Raw genomic sequence first — 23,506 nt, forward strand, 5'->3', positions numbered from 1 at the left:
GGATGGGACTAGGGCATTGTTGCCTGTGGAGTGAAGCAGAGTAGCCAAGTGCTCCACATACAGAGTCTTTACTTGAAGTAGTCCTGCTGTACTAAATGATGCCACTAAAACCACAGTCAGATGATGCTCTCCACTTCAATGTGAAGGACCCAGAGTGTCTGTGCTAATGCAAAGCAACAATAAATCACATGTCCAGGCAACAGATGCCTTACTCTTTGCAGGTTCAACCTCAGCACTCCTTTCCTCTCCCATGTTGACTGGGACTTTGCTGTAGAAACTCTGCCCTTTCTCTGAGCCTACGTGTTAATGAAAAGGAGGATGGAGCAGCACATGGTGCACAGTTGAAGGAAGAGAAGTCACTAATATCGTGAACAGTAACTAAGTGATCCAAAGGGAGGGGGCTTTTATTTAGAGAGGAAAGGTGGATTTCCAGAACTACCCATGCAAGGAGTCCTGCCTTGGCAGGGAGGTATCCCTCTCTTTGTGTCCCTTGAAAGTGCCAAAATCCGTTTGTAGCAGGAAAGTTTCCTGGACTCTGGAAAGAAAACTTGGGGGAGCTGACATTCACAGTCATGACATCTCCTACAGGTTCTCTCTTGCTCACTTCTGTCTGCTTTAAATGTCCAAAGTAATTGCTATTAGCCAAAGGGAAGGAGCTTTGTGCCACGAACCCCAAGGTCCAGCAGCGTAGCGGGTAAGACAGCAGACAGCCTTGACAGAAAAAGAACCCCCAGAGGCTCAGTATGTCACAGACAAGTAAGACACAAACTAATTCTGGTCAAATTTCTTCTGCTGGAAAACAATAAAAAGAGAGAAGCCCTGAGATGCATGCTCTGCTGCTACCTGCATGCTTTGGGGAAAGTGTCACTGGTGCAGCTCCCTATGGGAGAAGTTCTCAATCAAATAGGGACCTGGCAGGAGGGCTGTTGGCATATGACAGAGATGGTCCTTGCCCAGGCAGTTACTTAGATTTTAACAGCTTTTCTAAGAAAGCAATGGATCAGTGGCTGCACCAAGGTGAAGGTGATGACCTCTCAACAGCAGACTTGGGCTAGATGCAAAAACACAAGCAACTTGGCACATAATACTGGGGAAAGCATGCAGACTTTTCAAACTGTGCAGGGGAGATGGGCAGATCTTTCTGTATCAGCTGCCCTTCCCCGGCCTCAAGCAGCACAAAAGAGCACTACAATGCTGCCTTCACATGGCTGACACTCTATAGGCATTGTTTAGGCACACTGCTCCCTCAGTGCTGAAAGTGCATTCACAAATGCAGACTCTCATTCAGTGGAGGGACCAGCCTTGACACCTACCACTTAAGGGTATCCTCACAAATGACTGCTGTCACTAATATTTCAAAACAGTGTTGACTAAACAGTGATCATCACATTAATTTAAAAATTATAACTTCTGTAATTTACTTCAAATCACCCATCCACTGCAAATGTATCTTGGAGCAAAGAAGTTGAGCGGTTTTATTCCCAAGGCAGGCAGCCCATGACCTCACACACGGCAAGGTAGGAAGACCAGGTAGCTTATTTCTGCAGTGCTGCAGACACTCTCAATGCTCTCTCTGAAGGAACTAAGCTTTCAGACTTTTCCCTAGAATGCACTTAATTGCCTGTTCCCCCTCCCCACATCTATACAACACTGACATCAAATGGAGCCTGGGACAAATTTCAAAGATCCAAGTTCCTCCATGGCCACATGCCTACCACATCCTTACCCCAGTCCCCACTCAAGAGTACTATTTTGAGAAATGTATGGCACATGGCATCTCCAGAACCTATCACAAACGTAGGCAGTGCTTTTAAAAGGTGACATGCCAGCAGCACTGATGGCTGAAGCCTCCTTTCTGCACAAGATCCTGAATAGGCAATGGGAGGTCAAGTTCCCCTCACATAACCCCATAAGACACAGGGACTCATCCCACACATCAGGGAGCACGGACTAAGAGTTGTGCACCTCTCTACAGAGAAGCACCCGTCTGCCCAGCTGGATGACAATACCACATCAAATTCGGGACCAGCACCTTGAATGCATTGCCCAGTATCTTAGACAGGAAAGTGCCACTTTCTTTTCTTGTCTCCAGAGCTGTCCCAAGCCTCACCACTTCTCTCTGCTGCCCTGAAAGGCACGTCCAGTTCCTCATGCTTGGGTAAGAGGGTGGAGGGAGGAAAGACAGTGCTAAGAGGCTTAGCATTCCTCTGCACTGAGGGAGATTTAAAGCCTGGCTGGGGTTACCATGACGACACATCTGTCTGATGATAAATCCCAAAAAACCCTACTCCAGCAGGCAGCAATCCTTTGTGTCTGGGGAGGGACCAGGGAGGAACTGTAGAGGCTCCAGAAATTCTGAGACTATGGAACCCTATTGAGTCCTGCTTTCCTGGTGGGTTTATTGCTAACTGTGTGCCATCCCTCTGCTGACGCCAGGTCCTTTTCACAGCCACATCCATAAGGTGGCACAGCATGGGTTTGAAGAAATGTCTTTCCCCAGTACAGGATAAAAGAGACTAAGGTGCCAAGTAAAATATTTGGAAATTTATTTCAACAAATTATGCATTCACTGTTCTCTAGCACACTGCTTCAAGGAGGTCTGTGAGCTGTAGTAAGGTGAAACAATACAGATGTGGGAACAGGACGGGAATATGGTGCTTCTCTCTGTTCCGACACCTCTGCATTCTGTTTCTCTTTTATAAAGTAGGATGAATATGATAGTACTAATAATATCTTACAGATTACTCAAGTGGCATTTCATTTATATCCATAATGTGCTCTGAGATTCTTAAACGAAAGGCAATCAAGAAATGTGGAGTAGGCTATCCATTAAGATACAAGATAGCTAGCCAGATGCAAACAGATCTTCATGTCCATATTTAAGAAATTTAGTTGCTCACATGGTATGGGACAGAAGGCTAGCATTTTTTAGCTATCCCTCATCTCTAAAAAGCAAAGTTTCTTCCCCTAGAAAACTGCCCCTCCAGTCCCTCCAAGTGTTTCTGTTTTACATTTTCTAACTATTTTCCATTCCAAAAATGCTTCACTATCTTCCACTCCAAAAATCCTTCCAAGATGCAGTCAGGCCCACTAGGTAGCCAGAAAGGCCCCTTCCCCAGCTAAGCTCCCTGCTAGAAGCTCAGCAAAGGCTCATCCCAGGAAGGAACAGATGGGGTCTCCAAGAGATTCCCAGCACTGGCCGCTGGAACTCATAAGCCACATCAGGGCCAGACCTGCTTCACGCTTGTCACAATCTATCAGAGAACATCCTCTGCAACCCACAACCTGAATTTCTGGAGGCCTTTAGTACTTAATTGGGGCAGCCACGCTGCAGGCCCAAGTGACAGACATCTACATTCCAATGCACATTTCTGGACACGATGCAAAAAAGGTCTAAACTTTAGTCTGATGTTCGATGCCCATCACTTTAGAAAAGGCTTTTTAATAATCTCAAATGATCATAAATATTTACTTCTAAGCAAATGTTAGGGAAAAATTAAAAATTGTGCCTTTTGGTGCAACACATTAAAAATCTATATAATCTCACTGGTGGATCTGCAAAGATTTACTCAACAGTCACTACAAGCTCTTGATGCCATTCAGCGAAAGACAAAAACTCTCTCAATGGGGTTAAAATTCTAGGAGTGAGGAAGAAATCAGGGGAAGCCACAGCACCCTGACTGTACCCTCTTTGGGTTGCTTTTTTAGGACCTAATCCTCTTCGAAGATAGCATGGTGTCCTTGGCATCACAGTAATACAGGGCTCAATCTTCATGCAACTCTGCTTTTTTAGCTGTGTAATTTTTAACTTCCAAAAGTGCTTGCAGAGATTTTTTCTGTTTCACACAAACCCTAAATATTACCTCCCCTATCTCAGGTCCCTCTAAAAAGAGGCAAATGAAAAGGGGAAAATAAGGTTGAAAAGTCAGATGCTGGGAAGAGAGGATATCATGAGCCTAGGAAAACAGTACATGCACAAATGAAGAGAAACAGATGATAAGAAATGGAGGAAGAAAGCAGAGTGCTTTGACAGCCTCTTCTCAAATGCTCATGCAAAGCATACTAGGAACATGCTGCAGAAACACCTTCTTCATAGGAACTGCCCCTGTGGACACCGGGCAGCACATTCTCAAGATGATTTTCTACAGTTTTCTCACTGCCCAGCAGTAGCACTGGCATAGGTCAAAACAGTGCTGTCAAAAGAGAAAGCATTCATGGTACTGGTATTTCTACTTCCCCTACAATGTTAGAATCAGGGAATTAGAAACTGCTGAATATTTTCATTTCAGTTAAGATCATCCTCTACAATTTAGAACGGCAAGAGCTGGCTGACAGCCACCCTCACTAGATTCTCTTCTTCCACCCTCACCATTCATAACCCAAAATGAAATGACTGTCCTTGATTTTCACTTAGCTTGCTCTCAGACTTGCTAGCAATGATTGCTCACTATTTATACCCTTGTAGAGATTACCTGCAAAAGAGGCAAAACCTCATCTACTTAATCTTCTCTCCTCATACCTAAAGACGACCAGGAAGGATCATAAAAAGCCAGATCTTTTTGCATTAGAAATGGCTTGTCTTTGTTGGCTAGTTCCATGGAGGTTTGGTAAATTCTGAGGATTATGATTTTAGAAGAGACTGAATGTGGAATAATTGAGAAGAGATTTTGTTTTGTTAATTATGTGCAGCTCAAATCTCTGATAAACTTTACAAGGGAAAGCCATTTTCCTTGTGCAACTTCCAACTGTTTAATTTCAGCTGAGGACTGCAAGCTCCTGCTGCAGCCCTTCAGCAGAAACAGGAACTCAAGAGTTATCATCTTTAAAGTAAAAGCAAGCATGATTCTTTTTTTCTTTTTAAAGAAGAAAGCTATTCAGCCTGCCTTTAAGCATCACAAATAAAAACATTTCTCCGCTCACATAGGACATCTACCATGGGCGTGCATTTGATCAAATTATATTCAGCATTTTCTTTTAATAATAATTTTGTCTGGGAAGCTCTCTGAACATGGACCTGAATATGGCAAACAGGCTCACTAGGACCAGCAGAGTCCATTTTATACGTTCACACAACATCCAATCTTCAAACCGCTACCTTGACCACTGTAATCTAAGGTTTAAGATAAGGAGCTGTGTGTTGAGATAACAGCCCTGAAACAGAGCTTTCATATAAAAGGCCAAAGAAAATGCCAGCTGTTCTATCACTATTCTCTCCCCATGGTGAGAGGCTATCAACAAATCCATGTAGTTATTTCTTGCTTTTAAAAAATAAAAATTCATTAACTTCTCATGGCTCTGCAATCAGAGAGCTTCTTTTAAATGGATAAATCTGGGTTTTATCTGCTTTGCCCGAGATTGTCTGCTTACTGATCACAGATTATTCCTCCATTTCACCCTGTTAAAACCCAAACAAAGCATCTTTCGGAATTATCTTGTCTGGTTTTGTTTTTAAACATCACTAGAGCAGCCTTGGTTTCCAAGAGCTTTGGCCACCTATCTCCTGTTTTCTCACACAGGTCTGTAACCTGCACAAACACTACAGAGGTAAGAATCTCTGCCAGTTTGGACTAGAGGGTGCAGGGCCTGCTTAGGACCAAGATAAGACTGTGATCCTTAAAAAAAAAAAAAAAAAAAAAAAAAAAAAAAAAAAAAATCTTTCAGAGCATTTTAGCACCTCAAAACACAGGGACACTGAAGTGAAATGAAGAAAATTTTAGCATTTTCCTTAAACAAGTATTGCAGACAACTGTTCCATATTTCTATACCTGTCTGCTTGGAAACACTTTTTCTGCACCTGTTTCCTTAGAGAGTTACGGTCAAAGGTGGCTCTAAAGAATTACTAAAGAATGAAGCAAGTAAAATAAATAATGGCACACAATTAGAGCTGCTTCAGGCACGCAGCTTCAAATGAACTGAAAAGATAAAGCTAGCTCCGAAGAGAATGCAAGAGTTTCCTTTTCCCCAAGCTAAATCTGGGATCAGAAGCAGAACTTAAAATCTCAAAGACCTGAAAAAATGGAGATGAGCTGAGATATGTCTTGCATGGATGCATAAAACATGTCGAAAAGGTGGTAAGACTCCTAGTGAGGTGGAAGAATGCTCTTGGGAACACGTAACGGATGAGGTTCAGTTCAGGTAAGGAGACACGCATGTACAATAGTATTTCGTTTTAAACCTTTGCATCAAATAGTCTGTGCCCTTGGATGAAAGGATAAAGGGTGCTACACTTTGAAGTTGTTCTGGAAACATGCTAAGGCAGCTGCTGTCACAGGCTTATCGTTATCATGGCTGGTACCCAGGGAACTCCATCCAGGGCCAATCTAAGGGCAAGTGCTAAATGGGAATCCAGAGTGAAAGGCCTGGGGCCTCAGACCTCTGGGAGCAATCTCAGCATACCCGGAGAAACAGGCAATGCACCTGCCTCAATGGCTACAAACCAGAACTGACAGGGAAGATATAAAGACAAGTCCTTGGCTCCATGAGGCAGCATATGTACACGTATAACAGACTTAGGAGAACACTTTATCACTACTTTCAAGGACGCAGAGAATTAGAAGAGGCTCTTAGTTTCTTACCTTCTTCCTACTTGTTTCCTCCTTTGTCTGTCTCGCTTCCCTCTCCTCCACAAAAATCTCTCTCTGTGCCTTTCCCATATCCTTTCCTAATAGGTCATTGTATTACTCAAGGAACTGCCAAGGAAAGCAAACCACAAAGATGGCATCTCTTTCCCAATCGTGAGGCCACAGAGATGGTTCTCATGAAGGCTTGGTCTGAGCATATTTCCCTGGTGAATTTTTGGATATTCGCTGCCCAGGGATGGGGGTTGCTGGTGGAGGATAGGAGGGGCGCGTAACGAAGGATGAGAGAAAACCTTTCTTTTCCCAATTTGGTTACATCCTGAAAAGCTAGATGGCTAAAACATAGACTACAGCAGTTCACACCCCATGGACTGGCCTACAGTTTTGCAACATAATATATACAGTTTATATATATCATAATAAATAATATAATAAACACAGTTTTTCTATTCTATTACAACTTGCCTTTTCCTTTTGAAATGTAGAGTTTACAGCTACAAATACACTGACAGAGGAAATCTGCATATGCTTGTTCCCTGTGTTAAAGAGGAGACAGGATAAACCACCACAGGCATCCTCCTCTTAAATTCAGAGATGCCAGCTACAGGTCCCAGAATGAAAAATGCTCCATTTAAACCTGGAAAAACTGTTGAGAGCATCACATACGGTGCGACAGCATCTTTGCAGGCTACTTCTCTGTTTAAGATGAGAACAACTGCCGCGATAAACTCTTTCACTCAAATTAAATGCAACCTTGACTTTCCTGGCATACCACACACACACAAAATTTGTCTGGGGTCTGTAGTTATTCTGGGGATTTTACCTCTACATCAGACACTTTCATGCGAGTGCCCTCTTTTCCCACAAATATATCATCAATGTCGACGAGGATATAGCGATCAAGCGTGAGACAGAGGCGCTTGCCAGTCAAGTAGGCAATGGCATCCACAAAAATGAGTTTGTGCAGCCAAAAATTGAGGTTATTGCCGAAGAGAACCCGCTGGATCCCATCATGCAGACCCAGGTCCTGCACCACCGTGGCATGCAACGCTTTGTGGGTGGCCAGGTGAGGAATGGACTCCGAGGACTTCGTGCTGGCCAACAGCACCGGCTCATAGGTGCTGTGGTTTGACTGGAACACAGTCCAGTCATCCCCAGGCAGGGGACCCTGCTCCACCTCATTAGCCCGGGTGACATAGAGCAGGGGAGCACTAGGGTTGATGTGATAGTCCCGCAGCCCCAAGTTGGAATGTAGGAAAAGGGGGAAACCCTTGAGCTGTGCACTGAGTAGGCTGTTCTCGTTGGCTTTGAAAAAGCCTATAATCCCCACTCCATACTCTACACAGTATTTGTCCAGCAGCTCTCGGTTCCAAGCGTCTAGGTTCACATATTTAAGGATGTTCTCATAGATAATAAGAGCGTAGCGTCCCCTATCTTTGTCTGTCAGGGTGGGCATATCCCCTTTGCCAGGGGCGATCTCTGTCCTGTATTTAAACCGGCTAGATTCCAGGATGGCCACTATTTCCTGCCCCAGCTGGGAGTAGATGCTTTCCACAAAGACTAGCACCACAGGATCTGTGCGTGAGGTGTCCACGGATTTTGTGAGCCTCCAGCTGGCTTGGGGTGGGATCAAGATGCGGTGCTGGTTGCTGCAGTCACTGAAGGGCAGGGGTGGTGGTTCCTTGATTTTGGGACTGTTAGTGACAAAGTAAGCCAGGATGCACATGGAGATCAGGCTGAAGGCAATGAGTAGCAGGATCAATCTGTGGAGCTCCAGCTGTCGCACATGCCGCACTACTTTCCACAACTGAATCATGGTGAGGCGGGCTGCCCACCCCCTCCTCACACTCCGCACCCACGTTGCTCTTGAAATCTCCAGTGCTGCCGCGGCAGCACCCAGCAGCAGCTTGCAAAAAAGAAACAGCAGCTGCAGAGAGAGACAAAGCTAAAGCAAACAGCTACAAGGCTAGACTCCCAGGGATCTGCCATTTATCTCAAGTAACCATGGCCCTCAATTCCCATTGCTCTTTTGTGTGTTTCCTCCTGTTCCTCTCCTCTCACTCAGGAAAGTCTTTTGGAGGAGCGGGGTTTCCTGAATCTCGTCTCCAACAGCAAATCAGTCTGTCATCCTGTGCACAGGCAGTTTCAGCTCAGCCTTCCCAGGTGTCCTGTTTCTCATTTAGCTGTTTCGCATTCACATGATGGCACCTTCTCTTCACATCCTGCAACTTAAAAAGAAAAAGTCAATTCTCAGTATGGATTCATGGTATTTAACCGGTTTGAAATGAAATGGCAGGATCAGCAGGTGCGAGGTGGGCAGCATCACTTGCCTGTCAGCAGGCAGACCTGTTCCCTGGGAAGTGACGTGCACCATTTGTACAGGAGCTTGGCAGAGTAACTGTAATGGCCTTTGGAAGAAAGGTCCTGGCAGTGCACGGGGACTCAGCATTCGCCTTGGGTGAGATTCTCACACTCTACAGCAAACAGAGCCGCGTACCTGGCCTTCCCCCACTCTTCTTTATGCCACTGAACAGAAAATACAAACCCCTCTTATTCTAGCCTATATTTCAACATTAACAAGAGGGGGAGAGAGCCCTCACATTCTCTGTCTTGTCCTGTTCTCATACTAATGATGATAGGTCTGAGTCCTTGCCAGTGACTTCCTAGGGCCTCCGGATACTCCTGTCCCAAACCCAGCAAGATGCCTCAAATTCCCACCAGCTCTCTTGCCTCACAGCTCTTGATCTCCGTGGGTCCCACCCTGCTCTACGAGGCCGCCCCACTTGTCCTGGGAACTCATGTTCTTCTAGGGCTCTCAGAACACGGCTCCGGGAAGGCGTCATGGAGCCGGGCGGGGGCACAGGCTGCCCACGCGCTGCACACCTAATTGCTGCCAATTGATTCAGTGGCAGTTAGAGACGAAACACCTCCTGAAACGCTCCTCACCTTCCCTCACATGCCACTGAAGAGCACGAAGCCACTTTTAAATCACCAACAGCACAACGTAAATTTGGGTTGTTCTCAAATACGTGAAAGCTTCTTGTTACGAAGCTCTCTCACCTCCCGCTTTGTGTTTATGACAGCACACTATTTCACCATATGTTGTTATTTTTCCAGGATAAAATGCTCAACAAAGCCAACAAACACCAAGCCATCTAAAACATAAACACCACGGAAAGTAACTAAATTGCTACTTGGTTTAAAAATAAAATAAAATCACTGTGTAGTTTTCTCTCCCTTACCAGAAGTGTGACTTACCTACAGCAACACACCCAGGTGTGCATTACTTGGGATACAGGCACATTTTTGGGGAGCACCTGCTGCCCCTCCCAGCACAGTGCAAGGCCACCCTGAATGCCAGATGTTGCTCACCAAGTCAGCCATGCCAAAAGGAGCTCTCTGTAGACGTTAAAAAAAACTTTTTTCCTCTCAAAACCTTTCTTCCTCACACACCCACACTCCTGCAGACATGTGCTCCACCACATACAATCCCTCTAACCACCTGCTCAACTGGCACAGCTTACAACACCAGGAGGCACGAGAGCAACAACAACAAAAAGTACTACCAAAACACTTCGTGATCCTTTCTCCATTCCTCCCATTTTTGAGCCTTTTTGTTACTATCACTCTGATAAAACAAAGAACATTTGAAGACTAGTTTGTCCATGAGTTTAAGGCAGACATAACGTTTTTATGTAGTAAAGTCAGGGTTTTAACAACTAGCTCCCACCAGAAAATAAACTACTTGTGAGACAGATGCTTATTTTGCTCCACCAGAAATTACTTGCAAGACAGATGCTTATTTTGTAATGTGTATTACTAAACAGAAAAAAATCCTTCTGAGTCAGGGAAAATATCAGTTCTCAGATGAGGCCAAAAGTCCCACTCTAAAGACTCCCACCAGGCTGTTTTCCAAACTGCTGGTGCCGCTTGAAGCACAGTCAAAAAAAACCAAATAGAATTTATATGAAGAGATATAATATTGCTAACTTTGTGGGAGTGCATGGAAAAGAGTCAGAGTGCTCTTTACACAAGCCTTATAACGATCATTAAGTATTATCTCAAATAACTTCTATGCTATAAGCTCAGCAGTGCAGAGACTGGCTTGTATAGTGCACAATGAAACCTTAGCCCCGATGAGGTCTTCAGAATAGCTCCAGACTGTAAATGTAAAGTATATTACAGAAATAATTTTCCACTGGAGAAACTGAGACACAGCAAATCTTACTGAAGGTCACAATGCAAGGCAGCAGATGAATCAAGATTTAAAAAAAAAAAAAAAAATCTCTGTTCCCCAGACTCCAAATGGATCGAGTCTCCATTCCAAATGGCCCTCTGTAATGACAGAGCTGGCTTTGGAAATCCAGCTCAGCCAGCGACAATAAGCTGTGTTTTCTTCAATACAGACAACCGATCATCTTTCAGTTTTGTCTCTACATACTATTAACTTTTTATTGGAAAAAGGACAAGGGAGAGAAGGGGAGAAATTACTGTGGAAAGATGTAAAAAACAGAATTCAGATAGTTTTTTCCTTTTTTTTGTTACTTAAGTGACAACTGATTTTGAATGCATGACTCTCTGGACTGAGCGCAGGATACAGCTTGTAATTCCAGTTCAAGTCAAGTTCAGTCCCAGTGATACACTGGGACTGCCAGTGTATCAGCACAGTACCTAAAAACATGTGCCACCTTTCAAAACCAAGCAGGAGAATAACCTTTCCACCTCCACAATGAGCCTTTCCCGTCCCACTGACTCTGCAAGGAAGGCCCCGATGTTACCACCCTCGTACTTGGCATTAGGGCTCCAGAGTCGCATTGAACTGCAGAGAGGCAGGAGCCAGCAGAGGCAGAATTCAGCAGGGCAGAGAAAGGTTAGATAGATAGATATAATAAATGCTGTATCTTTGTTATGAGGTGAATTCCCTGTAAGACACAATATATACACAGCTCCATGCACATTAGCTACTGTAAGAAGCGGTCTTCGTTCTACTCCTGTGCAACAAATTAATACAAAACATTCAGGTTCCTACATACTCAATTTTGACTTAGAAGACTGAGAATTGCAAGTCAGTGTCTTCCCAAATAGCTCGCATCCTTTTGCTTTTTCATCCCATTGGATAAAAATAAGAGTAATTAGACTATTTGGATTCAAAGATTCACCATCTTAACATGTATTAGACAAGAAATTGTTTTTGCAGGAGAAAATAATGTAAAGAGGGACTTATAAGCTCAGGAGCCCATGCGTTGCCTGCAGAAATTTCCAAGCAAGTGTTTCTGGGGTAGAATTTGTAATCTAAACACCATGGTAACAGTAAGAAAACTGAGTATGCTGATCTATGCAAAAGCCTGGCAAAGTACTGTACTACTTTTACAACTCTTTACCCCCAAAACATCAACCTGGAAAACAGTTCTCTTCCCTGGTTACACTCACTCACCTCTTCAACTTCATTTTTAGTGTTGAACTGAGTCTCTATTTTGCAAAGAGCTGTAGCTTCAGTTTCCTGGTTGTCAGTTTAAAGATGAAAATCACAAGACTACTGGACTATTCGGTAGAATAAGGATGAAACCAGAGTTTAAGCTAGGCTGCCACACCTGCAGTGCCCAGCTGAGGGGCAAGAGGGAGAGGAACCCCCTTTGCTGGGCGCTTCTGAATCACAGCAGTGTTTTGATAACAATGACTCCATTCAAGCCTCTAGCGAAGCTCCCACACAAGCCCCCATTTGTTACATGGGTGAGCTCAAAAAAACAAATTAAAAAAAAGGCCTGTATCAGATTGCTGCTCAAGAATCTGTCAGCTCCGATCTCTTTAACAAGGCTTCACAGCCAGAGGGCATGCCAGCTGGCACAGTATGCATTTAGCTCTTTGGGGACCACATCAGCTGGTTTAGTTCAAATGAAAAGGAAAAAAAGCGACAAGACAAATATACCAACCAAAATTTATATTAAAAGGTGAGAGATCTGTCAGAAACCACCCATACCCAAAAGACAAAGCCCAGAAGGATCTATACTGGAGAAAGAAGGGGGGGGGGGGGGGGGGGGGGGGGGCAGATATCACACTGAAAATTGCTACCTCTTAAAGGAAAAGAAAATACCTGTGTCCTCTTTTGAGATCAAACTCCTTGGAATCTAACACCACAGAAAAACCAAGTGTATAGATAAATTAAGGTCCATTCCAAACGCCTGCCAGGACTGCCTGACTGAATTGCAGGAGGCGGCAGTCAGACGCACAGCAAGGATGAAGTGTTTCACTGGTGCAAAGACGCAGGCTCAGCAGGCTCCCCTCCTGTCAGAAAAGCATCGCTAGATCAGAAAGCATCAGCTGTAAGGTCAGCTATCTCACAAATCACCAGCATTAAGACAAACGCTTTATAAAACTTAGATGTTCTGTTTCCTAGTGATATACAGTGTTAAAGTGAAACATACACCATTTTGTGAATTATCAGCTGCTAAGCCACATGGCAACTGATGTGATATGAAAGCAAGATAGCAATCAGAATTGTGTGGTTTTAATGTCAGATCTCCAGATATTTCCAACGCTTGGAAATTATTGTGGGGGATCAGTATAAATGTTCGAGACCAGCACTTGTCCAAAACCAGTGACAAGAATGTATGTATTTGGGGCTGCTGGTACATTCATGCCAAGACACATGGAAGATAATGGGTGTCATTTGACACTTTTATCAAGAACTTCTGTCATACAAGCTCCTTCCTAGTTGAGCCACAGAAGGTCTTACCACCCTAAAACCCAGTGTCACGAACACATTTCCCCAGCCCTTTTTATTATTCATAATATAACCCCTCTTTCTGGAACACACAGCAGCAGGATCTTGCCTTTGTCCGCACAGCTCTAATTCAGACGTCTTTCTTTGACACTTCCTGCGAGAGGGCTGTTGCCTTGGGCCCCAGAGGGACTGCAGTAATTGAGTTACACAGTAATCAGAGAAGGAATCTGATTGATTTTCCAACCCATTCCACTTTAATGGTGTCATCATGACACAAAATTCCTCGTTTGTCTGCTTGATTGTGAGACACCGCAGCCCCTCCCTTGTCTGTGGCGGTATCTGTATGCCAGGCCTCCAGGTACAGTCCCCCTCTCTCATGAAGGTGGAGAACCTGGCAAGTAACGTCAGCAGAGCACACTGAGCCACATGGCAAAAGAATTAGTAGATCCTCAGGAGAATGAATGCTGATTGTATTTCACATATTGGATAAAAAAAAAAACAACCTGTGAAATTACAGCCACATTGTAATGTAATTGCCAACCAAGCTCATTTTGGGGCTCCGGGCGTGTGTTTCAGCTAGCACCCACTGACAGTCAAATCCTGCGGTGAGAGACTGCCCAAGGAATACAAAACTCAGACCAAAGAGGCAAAAAGCACTAATGGTGCCCATGCTGCTCCGACAGACAGGCTTACAGCCTCCAGCCAGCGCTGTGCTCTGCTTCGGCAAGTCCCCGTGCAGGGATAGGCCTCTTTCGGTACAGACCTGTGGTAAGCTGGAAAGCTGCCAGCTGGCTAGCAGGCTTAAAACGTGTCAGTCTGATATAAGAGAAGACCTACGCGATGAAGTAATACTTATTTTTTTATTATCATCCCCAGACAGGTATGTAACTTCACACCTTCTGCAAGAACAACAAACTGCAGTCCATGCTAAACAGATCTGCACGAAATCCTCTCAGCCCGGCCTGGTGGAAACCCAACCACAGGCTTGAATTTACCCTTGTGCCAGTGCAATGAAGTTTGAAGGCACAGATCTTGGAGAGGCTGGCTCATGCTGCCAGGCCAGCTCCACAGGGATCCCATGATTCCTGCACGGTTCTTGCCGTTGGGATACGTGATCTATCCCTTCCACTGACAACCTAGTTGGCAGCAGATCTTTGTTCTCATACTCCTTTACAGTACAAAAAAAGAAACAACAGGTTTAGTCCTTCCCATGCCAATGACAGAGGCATGGCCCAGGACTACCTGCTAGTAATGTAAACTAGTCCTTTCCTCTGAAAATGAAAAGGTCCTCCTTATAAGAACTTCCAGGAAATCTGGTTTTCAGCTCCCTGCCTTCTCCCCATCATACTACACTCACTGCTTAAGGTCATTACAACTGACCTGACTAATTTTCAAAAGCAAGAGAATTTCAAACTTTTACACCGGGGTATTCCCTCAAGTTGAATGTCAGCACCATGAGCCCCTGCGTTTCACTGTCTCGGCACAGGACAAATTTGGGAAGGGAAAACAGTTGTTGTCTTGTTTATCAGCCTGCCTAAAGATCAGATGTGCAAATCAGGAACCCAAAGAATTGTTTAAAAACTAAACAATCAAACAAAATTTCAGCCTTCAATAGTTGCTGATGCTACCTACTTAATAAAAATATGTACCTTGGCAGCTGCACAACTTTGCTGGAATGAAAAGGAAAGACTACAAGTATTGTGGCAGTGGAAGTGCTCACAGAAGTCAGAGCTTTCCACCAGCTGAGAGGATGTAACTGCTCTGGGGCTGCACAGGTCTCCATAATGCAACTGCTCATACGAGAGAAAGAAGGCACTTTCCTCAGAGGTAACCAAAGGGGCATCCCCACTTTATTTCATGTGCTACTGAAGCTGTAACACCCAGGTACTGGGCCACCACAAGAACTGCACAATTTCATTCTGGACTTACCCTTCCTTCTGTTTTGTGCCTTTCCTGACACATAGGTCTATGCATGCTCTGACCCTAACCCTTTTCCCAAAACAGGTGATAACGTGAGACACCAGCTCCTTTCTGCAGCCAGCCACTTGGAACTGTGGGACGGAGAACCAGAGTTAGCGCAGGTCAGAGCCTGCCACACAAGGGCACTCCAAGTTGCTCCCCAATCCCACCCCGGGGGGAAGTGAATATCTCAGTCACCCCAAATGGTGGGAACACACCATCTTCAGCCTCCTCCTTACATTGGTAATCAACAAGTATACTCTATTGTAGCAGAACATCTTCAACTCAGCTGTAAGAACAGGAAATAAATGCGGTTCCTTCCGCATTAGATATGGACAAGGATCTAATTTCCATTCCCTCACACACCCTGCTTATCACAATTCAGATAAACGATGCTGCTGCAGAAAGCAAAACGTCTTCTCTGCTGTCTTCTCTTAAGTAACTTAATCAAGTGGGGAAATACAGTCAAACTGTGGCAAAAACAAGACAACTCAGTGTCAGTCAGAGCTGAACAGTCTTGATATAGAAATGTACGTTATTAGAGTTTATCTGCAATTGCTATGAAAGCAGCCTAACCATTCTTTCCTTTGAGCTACACTTCAAAAATTTCACCTCAGTAAGCAAGAGGCTGATCTCCTATATGCAATTGCTTCCTCCTGTCAGGTTACACCCAGGAGCTAATCTTCTTTTCCAATCTATTTTATCTAGGAACATATGACAGTAGGGAACAGGTTAATACTGTTACACTGAAAGTTCGTCCAAACTGACATCAGAAGAAAGCTGTAAGTGTGCTCTACCAAAGCATAAAACCTCAGGAAAGGCTCTTGTGCTTACCTATTCTTGTGTATTCGCACCAATATTCACATGGTCAGAATTTGCTGGGTTTGTAAAAGAATGTGTTCCGCGGCTGCATACAGCAGCTCCCTCCTGCCTGCCTTCAGCTGAGGTTGTCTATCCAAAAGACCTCCATCCAGTGCAAAGCTATCTCCCAGTCTTTGTAGCTTCTAATATTCAGTTCTCTACTACCTTGGTGTGATTGAAATAAATAAGTCTGCTGGGCTCAGAAAACAAAATATTCACATTTTTGGTGGCTTGGCTATTGCAAGACAGCTTTTAACATAATGCAAACTTGCTTCAGAAAAGGAGGGGAAAATGGTATAAGCAAGCTATAAATCTGGCCTGGCAAAGGCAAAATGAGTAAAAACAAGCAAAGGGAAGAAGAATGGAATGAGTGGAAAAGGGAAATCTCAAACTCCACAGACTTGAGGTCTATGGAGATTAGACAGGCTGGCTGAGACAGTGGTTTTAGAGGCCTGGGTTTTGCAAGACAGGAACAAATGCAAAGTCCTCTACTGCCCTCACTAAGCCTTCATGGCCACCTGAGCAATAAAAATCATCATCTGCTTTTTCACAAGGGTTATGGCAGAAATAGATCTCAAGGCGGGGGCTCTGTAAGGAAGACTGTCAGGGCCCTGCATACCCCAACAGCCTCTGAATGCCCTGCCCAGCCTCCACCTAGTGACCTGCGAGCTGTATCTGAGCTCAGGCCATGACCTGAATGACATTACAAGTATGCTTTGCCTTTCTGACTTGACTTTGGACCTGCCTGATGACTATGCACTCATCTGGCAACCACCAGATTCTAGGTTGAACCTGCTGGCTGTCACTGACTGCTTCTATTTGTCTTGTTTGGGTACTGTTGCTGAGGATGCTGCCTGTGTCAGAGGAGGAGGAGTGTGGATGGAGACCCCATGCATGGTGGGCCAGGGCAACTCCAGCCTACTGGGGTCCTTACAGCCTTGATGGACTCTGCAAGCAGCTTTACACACTAGTTAGTTTTCAACGCATGAAGGATGTGTAAGTGACAGCAGGAAGGAGTCTGCTAGAGAAACAGGGTGATAAAGAGTTGTGGCTATTGTTAGACTTCCCTGTCTTAATGTGGGTGGAATTATTTAATTTTCTCTCAAACCATCTGTGTTTGTACTTTTTACAAAATCAGAGCAACACAGCCAATGCACACTTATTTCCACACCACAGTTTATACTATGCCATGTTCACTACATTTTTAAACAAGAATTTCAACGCTGTACCTTCTGTTCCCCTTTGTAGAAACCTTGTTTTTACACAATCGACACAGAAATAAAACTGATTTCAAAAGATACGTCTCAAATATATTAATTAATTTTAAACTGTACTGTAATTACACATCACTAGTTCTTCATCTTCCTCCCATTTTATAGACTCAATAGCTAAAGTGGGTGCTACATTCTTACATTTTTAATTAGTCAACTGATTATGAATAGAATTTTTTTCTACTATGAAACTGCATCTTTAAAATACTCCTTCATGCAGAATAAATCCAGGACCTCATTAACAGCCTAATTATCAGTATAGACAAACTCAGGAACAAAAGCTGCCATATTTGCAATCAAATCTACCCTCTGATAAAACTGAAATTTTGTCAGGAAAGCTCAAGAATTTTGAGCAAAATCTACATCTCCATTAGGGATTGCAGCTGAAGACAAAAGGATCTGGGTATTGAAAACTGCAAGGTGCCCAATTACGGGTTTGGGAGACTAAATCAGCTATCTTGGAGACAGTTTTCCAAAATCTACAGGTACTAAAATTGCCAATAAATTGCATTCAACTACTGAAAATCTGATTTATTTTTCATTATTAACATTGAAACTATTTATGTTCTGAAGTAGTAAATTGTTTTTTCCATGAAGAAATTTAGTTATGAAGTCCACTTTTAGTTTCTGATAATGGAAAAACGTATGCCTAACCTTTATGTCAAAATTAATGGGGTTAGTCTTGTGTGCCATTTTACAAGCTTGTATAAGTATCTATTGGATCAAACAATTATGAAACTATTTCTGTTTCACATGTAGCAGTAAGATATGAGGTCAGATATTATCAGAAGTGAGACTTAAAAAGTAGAAGTATTCAGAACACTGTTTATTACGAAAGTTCGTCTAAAGCAACATTAATGTTTCCAGGGTTTCTTTTTCTTTCCAATAAATCTTCAACTTGGTTCAAATAATTGAACTGAAACCAGAAAATCCCAGTAACTTTTTTTAAAAAAATCAATTCTCAGATTGCCTTCTCTCAATTGGAATGGAAAGAACAGAATTGTCAGAAAAGTGAAATTATCTCCAGGTGGAAATGTGAATCAGCCTCTGTGGTGAGATGCTCTGTAGGAAAGAGAACCCACTTCTCTTGGTCTAGCCTGGTAGAAGGTATTCAGCCTACAAAACATACTGCAAAAAACCCGATGACTTGATCCACCGCTTGCATACAACAACGTAACCACTTACCAACACGTAGTTTTTCTAACATGGTGGGTCTTCTGCTTTTCTGCAATGTTTTTGTGGTAAGACTTGTTCCACAAACAAGGACACAAAAATGCTTTATAAACAGTAAGCAGATAAATCTCCCTCCATGCATGCCTCTGCAAGCTTGTCCATGCCAGGAAAATAACAGCCTCGGCACCACAATTACCACCGTAGTGAAGCCGTGCAATGACAGTAATATTACTGAGCACTGCCAGATTTGCCCAGAGCCCTGTGTTTTCTACCACCATTTCACGCAAGCTGATAAACACAGTTGAACTTTGCCTATACAGACAGGCTAGCTGATGGCACTTGCTGTAATACAGACACTAATTTTCCACAGCCTAGCAATTACCTTAAGATAAAACATGGCTGCTCTTTAATAGCATACAAAAAATAGTGAACTAAGTGAAAAATTCTGCGCTCAAAATGGGAAGGGGAGTTTACTACTAATCATTGTATGAAGAGCTAATGCAAACAATGCTCAATAAAATAGTGGCGAATACACTCCTTTATCCTGCCATACGTACTATCTCACATTAAGAAACATGATCCAGAACAACAGATATAGGAAAGAAAGCATACAGAGAGACAATTAGTCAAGTAAACAACTTGGGAATGATTGCTGGAAGAAACAGGTTTGCAAGAGGGAGGGAGGATTTGGCAGCAGAGACTGGGAGACTGTTCCAGGAATAGGAGGCAGCACGAAACAAAATGCAAAGCTGAGAGTAGGAGGACGAGATAAAGGGAGGAGTGCACAGGGAGTCAGAGGGGAGTAGGAGAAAATGACAGCTCACAATGCTTAAGGAGGCAGAAACATAGTGCCTAAAGACAGAATTTGCCTGAGATTTTAGGTCTAGCTTGCCTACTTTTTAAAAACATAGGTTCTTTAATAATCAAAAGAAGCAGGGTCTAAAAGGCTTAACAGCTCATCTTCAAAGACAAGTTCCAGCAGAAATACACTAGCATGCTTACAGCTTATATATTTAATGTTGATGGAGGAAGGCTCATACAGTCTGCAAGTCTAAAATTCACCATGTCTTGCAATATTCTGGACACACCACAGCATTATTTCATCCATATCCTGACTAAAGCCACTGCTGGTTTGGTTGTGAAAATCTAACACGCTTGCAGTACTGTCTAACTGCATTCATCCCTTCCCTTTGTCCAGACAGAAGCATTTGGCAGCAAAAGAAGGCAAGGACTGCATTAGGCAGGAAAGTTGCTTCAACTACATTCTTACCGTGCTTTCTGCCCTTTCAATTGTGAACCATTTCCCATACCGAGACAAAAGCGGTATTAGCTAGCTAATGGTGTAGATTACCTATGTTAAAGAATACCCACAATAAAACGTTATAAATGCTGAAATTTCATCATTAATGTTGAAATCTCAAGTAGAAATGTGCTAATTGATCTTAGTGAGGTAACAGATACTTTATAGTTTTCAGATCACTTAACACTAAAATCTTGTGCACAGATGTGATGGGAGAGAAACAACCACATTTAGAGCATTCAAGTAATTCAAACTCGACTTTGCAGCAACACTGTTACTAAATAATTAATGCTTTTTAGTAGCCCCAGATTAGATTAACACTATACATCCAGAGAAGATTTTTTCTTCCTTTTCTACTCAACGTTGCTGCAAAGGGGAGAGCAAAGGCAGCCTAGATATCCAAAGTCTGAATTTTCTTATCTTCTTCACTGTAGCCAAAACACAAGAATTGAATAATTTTTAGCTAGACAACAACTTCGAAGAGCTATAATTACGTTACTAAAAAATACACTGTGATAAACATCTTTTAAAATTTTAGACATTAATTTTGAACTTAAATACACAAATTAATTTTAACTCTAATTATTTGGTCTACTTAACTCTCACATAATTAATTTGGTAGCTGGAATATAAAGATTACAGCTTTTTGGAAGACGTGCTCTGTTTTCTTACCCAACAAAGAAATGACGCCTCTACTTGAATTGTAAAATTCAGTCTTCATTATGAGTCTGGGTTAGTGTTTCTGCAGTAATTTGAAACGCTTTGACTTTGTCCTCACCCTCCCATGAAGCACTAAGTGGCTTGCAGAACATCTGTGATTGCAAGTGTTAATGGAAAGCGCATTCAAAGGACCTGCTGACATCTTGGTACCTGTAGCAAGAATCCTGCCCCGGTGCTTTTATGCTTCTTTTTGCCCATACTCCCCTTTGCCTGCCTGTATTTTCCCAAACAATTTAGCTGACACAACCAGGCAGCATCGCGAGGCAGCTGCCTGCTGCTGGATGCAACCCAGCCTCCTCTGCACTCGCCAGGCGCTGGTTTTGCTGCCTGCTTCTGCTCTCAGCTCAGGGGGACACAGGCAAATGTGCGAATTCATCAGTATCCCCCCACCCCGGCCAGACCTGCACACCTTTCTCCTCCTCGGCCACACAGGGCTGCCAGTTTGACAAAAGCATTGGTCATTGCAGCCCCAGGAAACCCACCGATGCGGCTCTCGGTTTCAATCCCTAGTGTCCCTCTGCTCAGTGGGGCAGTCCCCTTTGCAGCAGTGCCAACAGATAACTCTACCCAAGCAGTGCCAAGGGGCGTTGTGTAGGGGTTATCAAGCCATATGCTACCCTCATTCAGATCCTCCAGAATTAAGACAGGGTGACTGTTTTCTAAGTCATTCCTGCATGTGTAAACCGAGGACCCAATTTTGTCCTCTCATCCAGACACCGATTTTCCAGCGCATTCAGAAAGGAAGACTCCACAACTGAGCCACAAGCAAGGGTTCCATGTTCAGAAGACCAACATTGGGAATCGCCAGGGAAATTTCAGTGCCCTTTTCAGCTTCCTTCTCTCCTCGCAGTTACAGAAGGGGCAGAAGGAAGAGCAGCATTATCACGGGAGATGAGACAGGGTAGGATATTAAAATCATAAACTTCCCTTTTGTGTGCTGGTCCACAAGCATCAGAAATAGGTTCAAAGACCATCTTTGAGACAGTGAGAGCTCTTCACATATCCTCTGGGACGGAGGAAGACATCATCCTAAAAGCTAGGGAATTTGAGAGTAGGACTGAGTTCAGTCTTTTATTCCACTTTTAACTTGATGCAGTTACACGTTTCCTGAACCCCATCTGTAAAATGAGAATCATGTTACACAAACATGCTGAGCACCAATACCTCAACAGCACTTTGTGAATGTATCAGAATGAATTTGTATCCTGACATTACCTGGGTAAAACACAAACTTCAAAACAGCAATAAGGGTGGGACTGCCACTGCTTGCTGCTCTACTGCAAACACTCCAGAGAATGAGATTTAAGACAGACAGAAGGTGAAAAATCCTCTAGCAGTTGTCAATTAGCAGAAGGATCACAACTCAGCTTGGTTTGCTGACAGCATAGGTGTCGCTCCATGGAAGAGGTGAAAATTCTCTTCCCCTCCACTGCATTTGCCAGGCTCTCATACACTTTTTCTTCAACTGCTGCTATTTGCGTCAAACAGGGGAACCACACTCATTCAGCAAGGGCCACCTCAGAGGTTAAACTACTGGCAATGGCATTTAATTTATGGGAAGGGGGAAGAGAGTGAATTTATTTTAGGTCAAATTGCTTATATGAAGAATCACCTTGGACTCTGCAAATGCTAGGAATACAAATAAGAGGAGGTATTTGAGTCCTCTACTTTTTTAGAGAGGTCCACTTTCCTTCACAATCCTAAACAGACTAATGTCAATCAATCAATTTAATATACGCAGGCTGAACCAATACCACGAATCCTACCCTCAACTACCCTACCACCTCAGAAGAGACACCTTAACTTCTATTCCCCACTCCTTATAGAAATCCAAACCAGAACAACTGTACATCTATCAGTGGGAGACACTGGAGGTCTGTGTTATGTGGTCTCCCACATTCCCCACTACCCCCTGCCCCAGGAAAAACATTTGGCCATTAGGCATATATATTCTGCACCTGAATTTTCAGTATAAAAATCATTACTTACTCTGAAATGACGCACACAGTATGGAGTGGCCACTAAGCACCACAGAAAGGCTGAAAAGCTACAACACACTAAAGCAGAGAGAGGTGAGCTTCTCCATTTGGTCTTTTTCAGTTCCAAAAAGGAGGGTCTCTGCATAACCTCAGCTCATATATGGGGGTATGAAAAAGCAAGACTATGCTTCCTTTTTTGTACGATACCTAACTTTACAACCTTTCATTTGTAAGAAGGCATCACCCTGGATTGAAAGCAGCTTTTGAAATTGTAAGCAACAAAACCAAATCCCTTTGAGGAATATTTTGCATTAAAGATGGCTTCAAATTTGCAGTGAAAGATTCCAGCACCAGCCCTATTCTGAGAACAATGTGTGCTCTCTCTCCGCCAGCCCCTGGGCCTGGCTTGCTGGCTCTATAGCGAGTTTGTTATTGCCCTAAGGGAGTATTAGATAATGAAGAGCTCCGAGTTTTCCTTTCGCTTCATGCCTGGGCTCATCCTAATGTGTGTAAGCAGGCTTATTTTGCAGACTTTCCTTCTCAACCTCTTCCCCCTCCTATCTTCCAGCAACACAGCAACATTTATAAAAAATGAGCACTAACAATTGCCTCTCTTGAAACAAGCTTATTGAATCCATCCCCTTCTTTAGAGTGTTTCAGAGACTAAAACGAGGTTCCCAGCTTTCAAACACACCTGAGTGCTTTTACTACACTAGGTGACTCCATCATGAAGCATCAGAAAACAGGCACCCCACAGAGTGACTACTCAAGTACCTGCTCCAGTCCAGCTCTGCGCTACAGGTGGCACTTCATTCTGCTAGAAGAAAACTTCAGCAGGGTCCAGGTATGTGGAATGAGGTATGACAATGGAGACACATCTATACACGCTGAAGAGGTAACACCAGGCTGAATGGGAGCTTGTGCAACCAGACCTTAATTGTGGT

At 43.5% G+C, this 23,506-nt stretch overlaps 1 protein-coding gene across 10 annotated transcripts in view; it reads right to left on the minus strand.

The window, feature by feature from the left end:
- The window catches only part of NDST2 (N-deacetylase and N-sulfotransferase 2), a 148,891-nt gene that overhangs the window by 20,494 nt on the left and 104,891 nt on the right, over positions 1-23,506 (minus strand). For 5 of the 10 annotated variants that reach the window (XM_075505111.1, XM_075505114.1, XM_075505107.1 and 2 more), the window contains one exon: positions 7,402-8,806. In XM_075505111.1, the coding sequence (XP_075361226.1) occupies positions 7,402-8,394 (993 nt within the window). In that variant the 5' untranslated portion in view covers positions 8,395-8,806. Of the gene's footprint in view, positions 1-6,575; positions 7,374-7,401; positions 8,807-12,669; positions 12,861-23,506 lie in introns of those variants that run through there. The other 5 variants (XM_075505115.1, XM_075505110.1, XM_075505116.1 and 2 more) reach the window with 3 other exon arrangements.

The sequence above is a fragment of the Mycteria americana genome, chromosome 6 (genome assembly GCF_035582795.1).
Source record: "Mycteria americana isolate JAX WOST 10 ecotype Jacksonville Zoo and Gardens chromosome 6, USCA_MyAme_1.0, whole genome shotgun sequence".
In the NCBI taxonomy this organism is placed as follows: Eukaryota; Metazoa; Chordata; class Aves; order Ciconiiformes; family Ciconiidae; genus Mycteria; species Mycteria americana.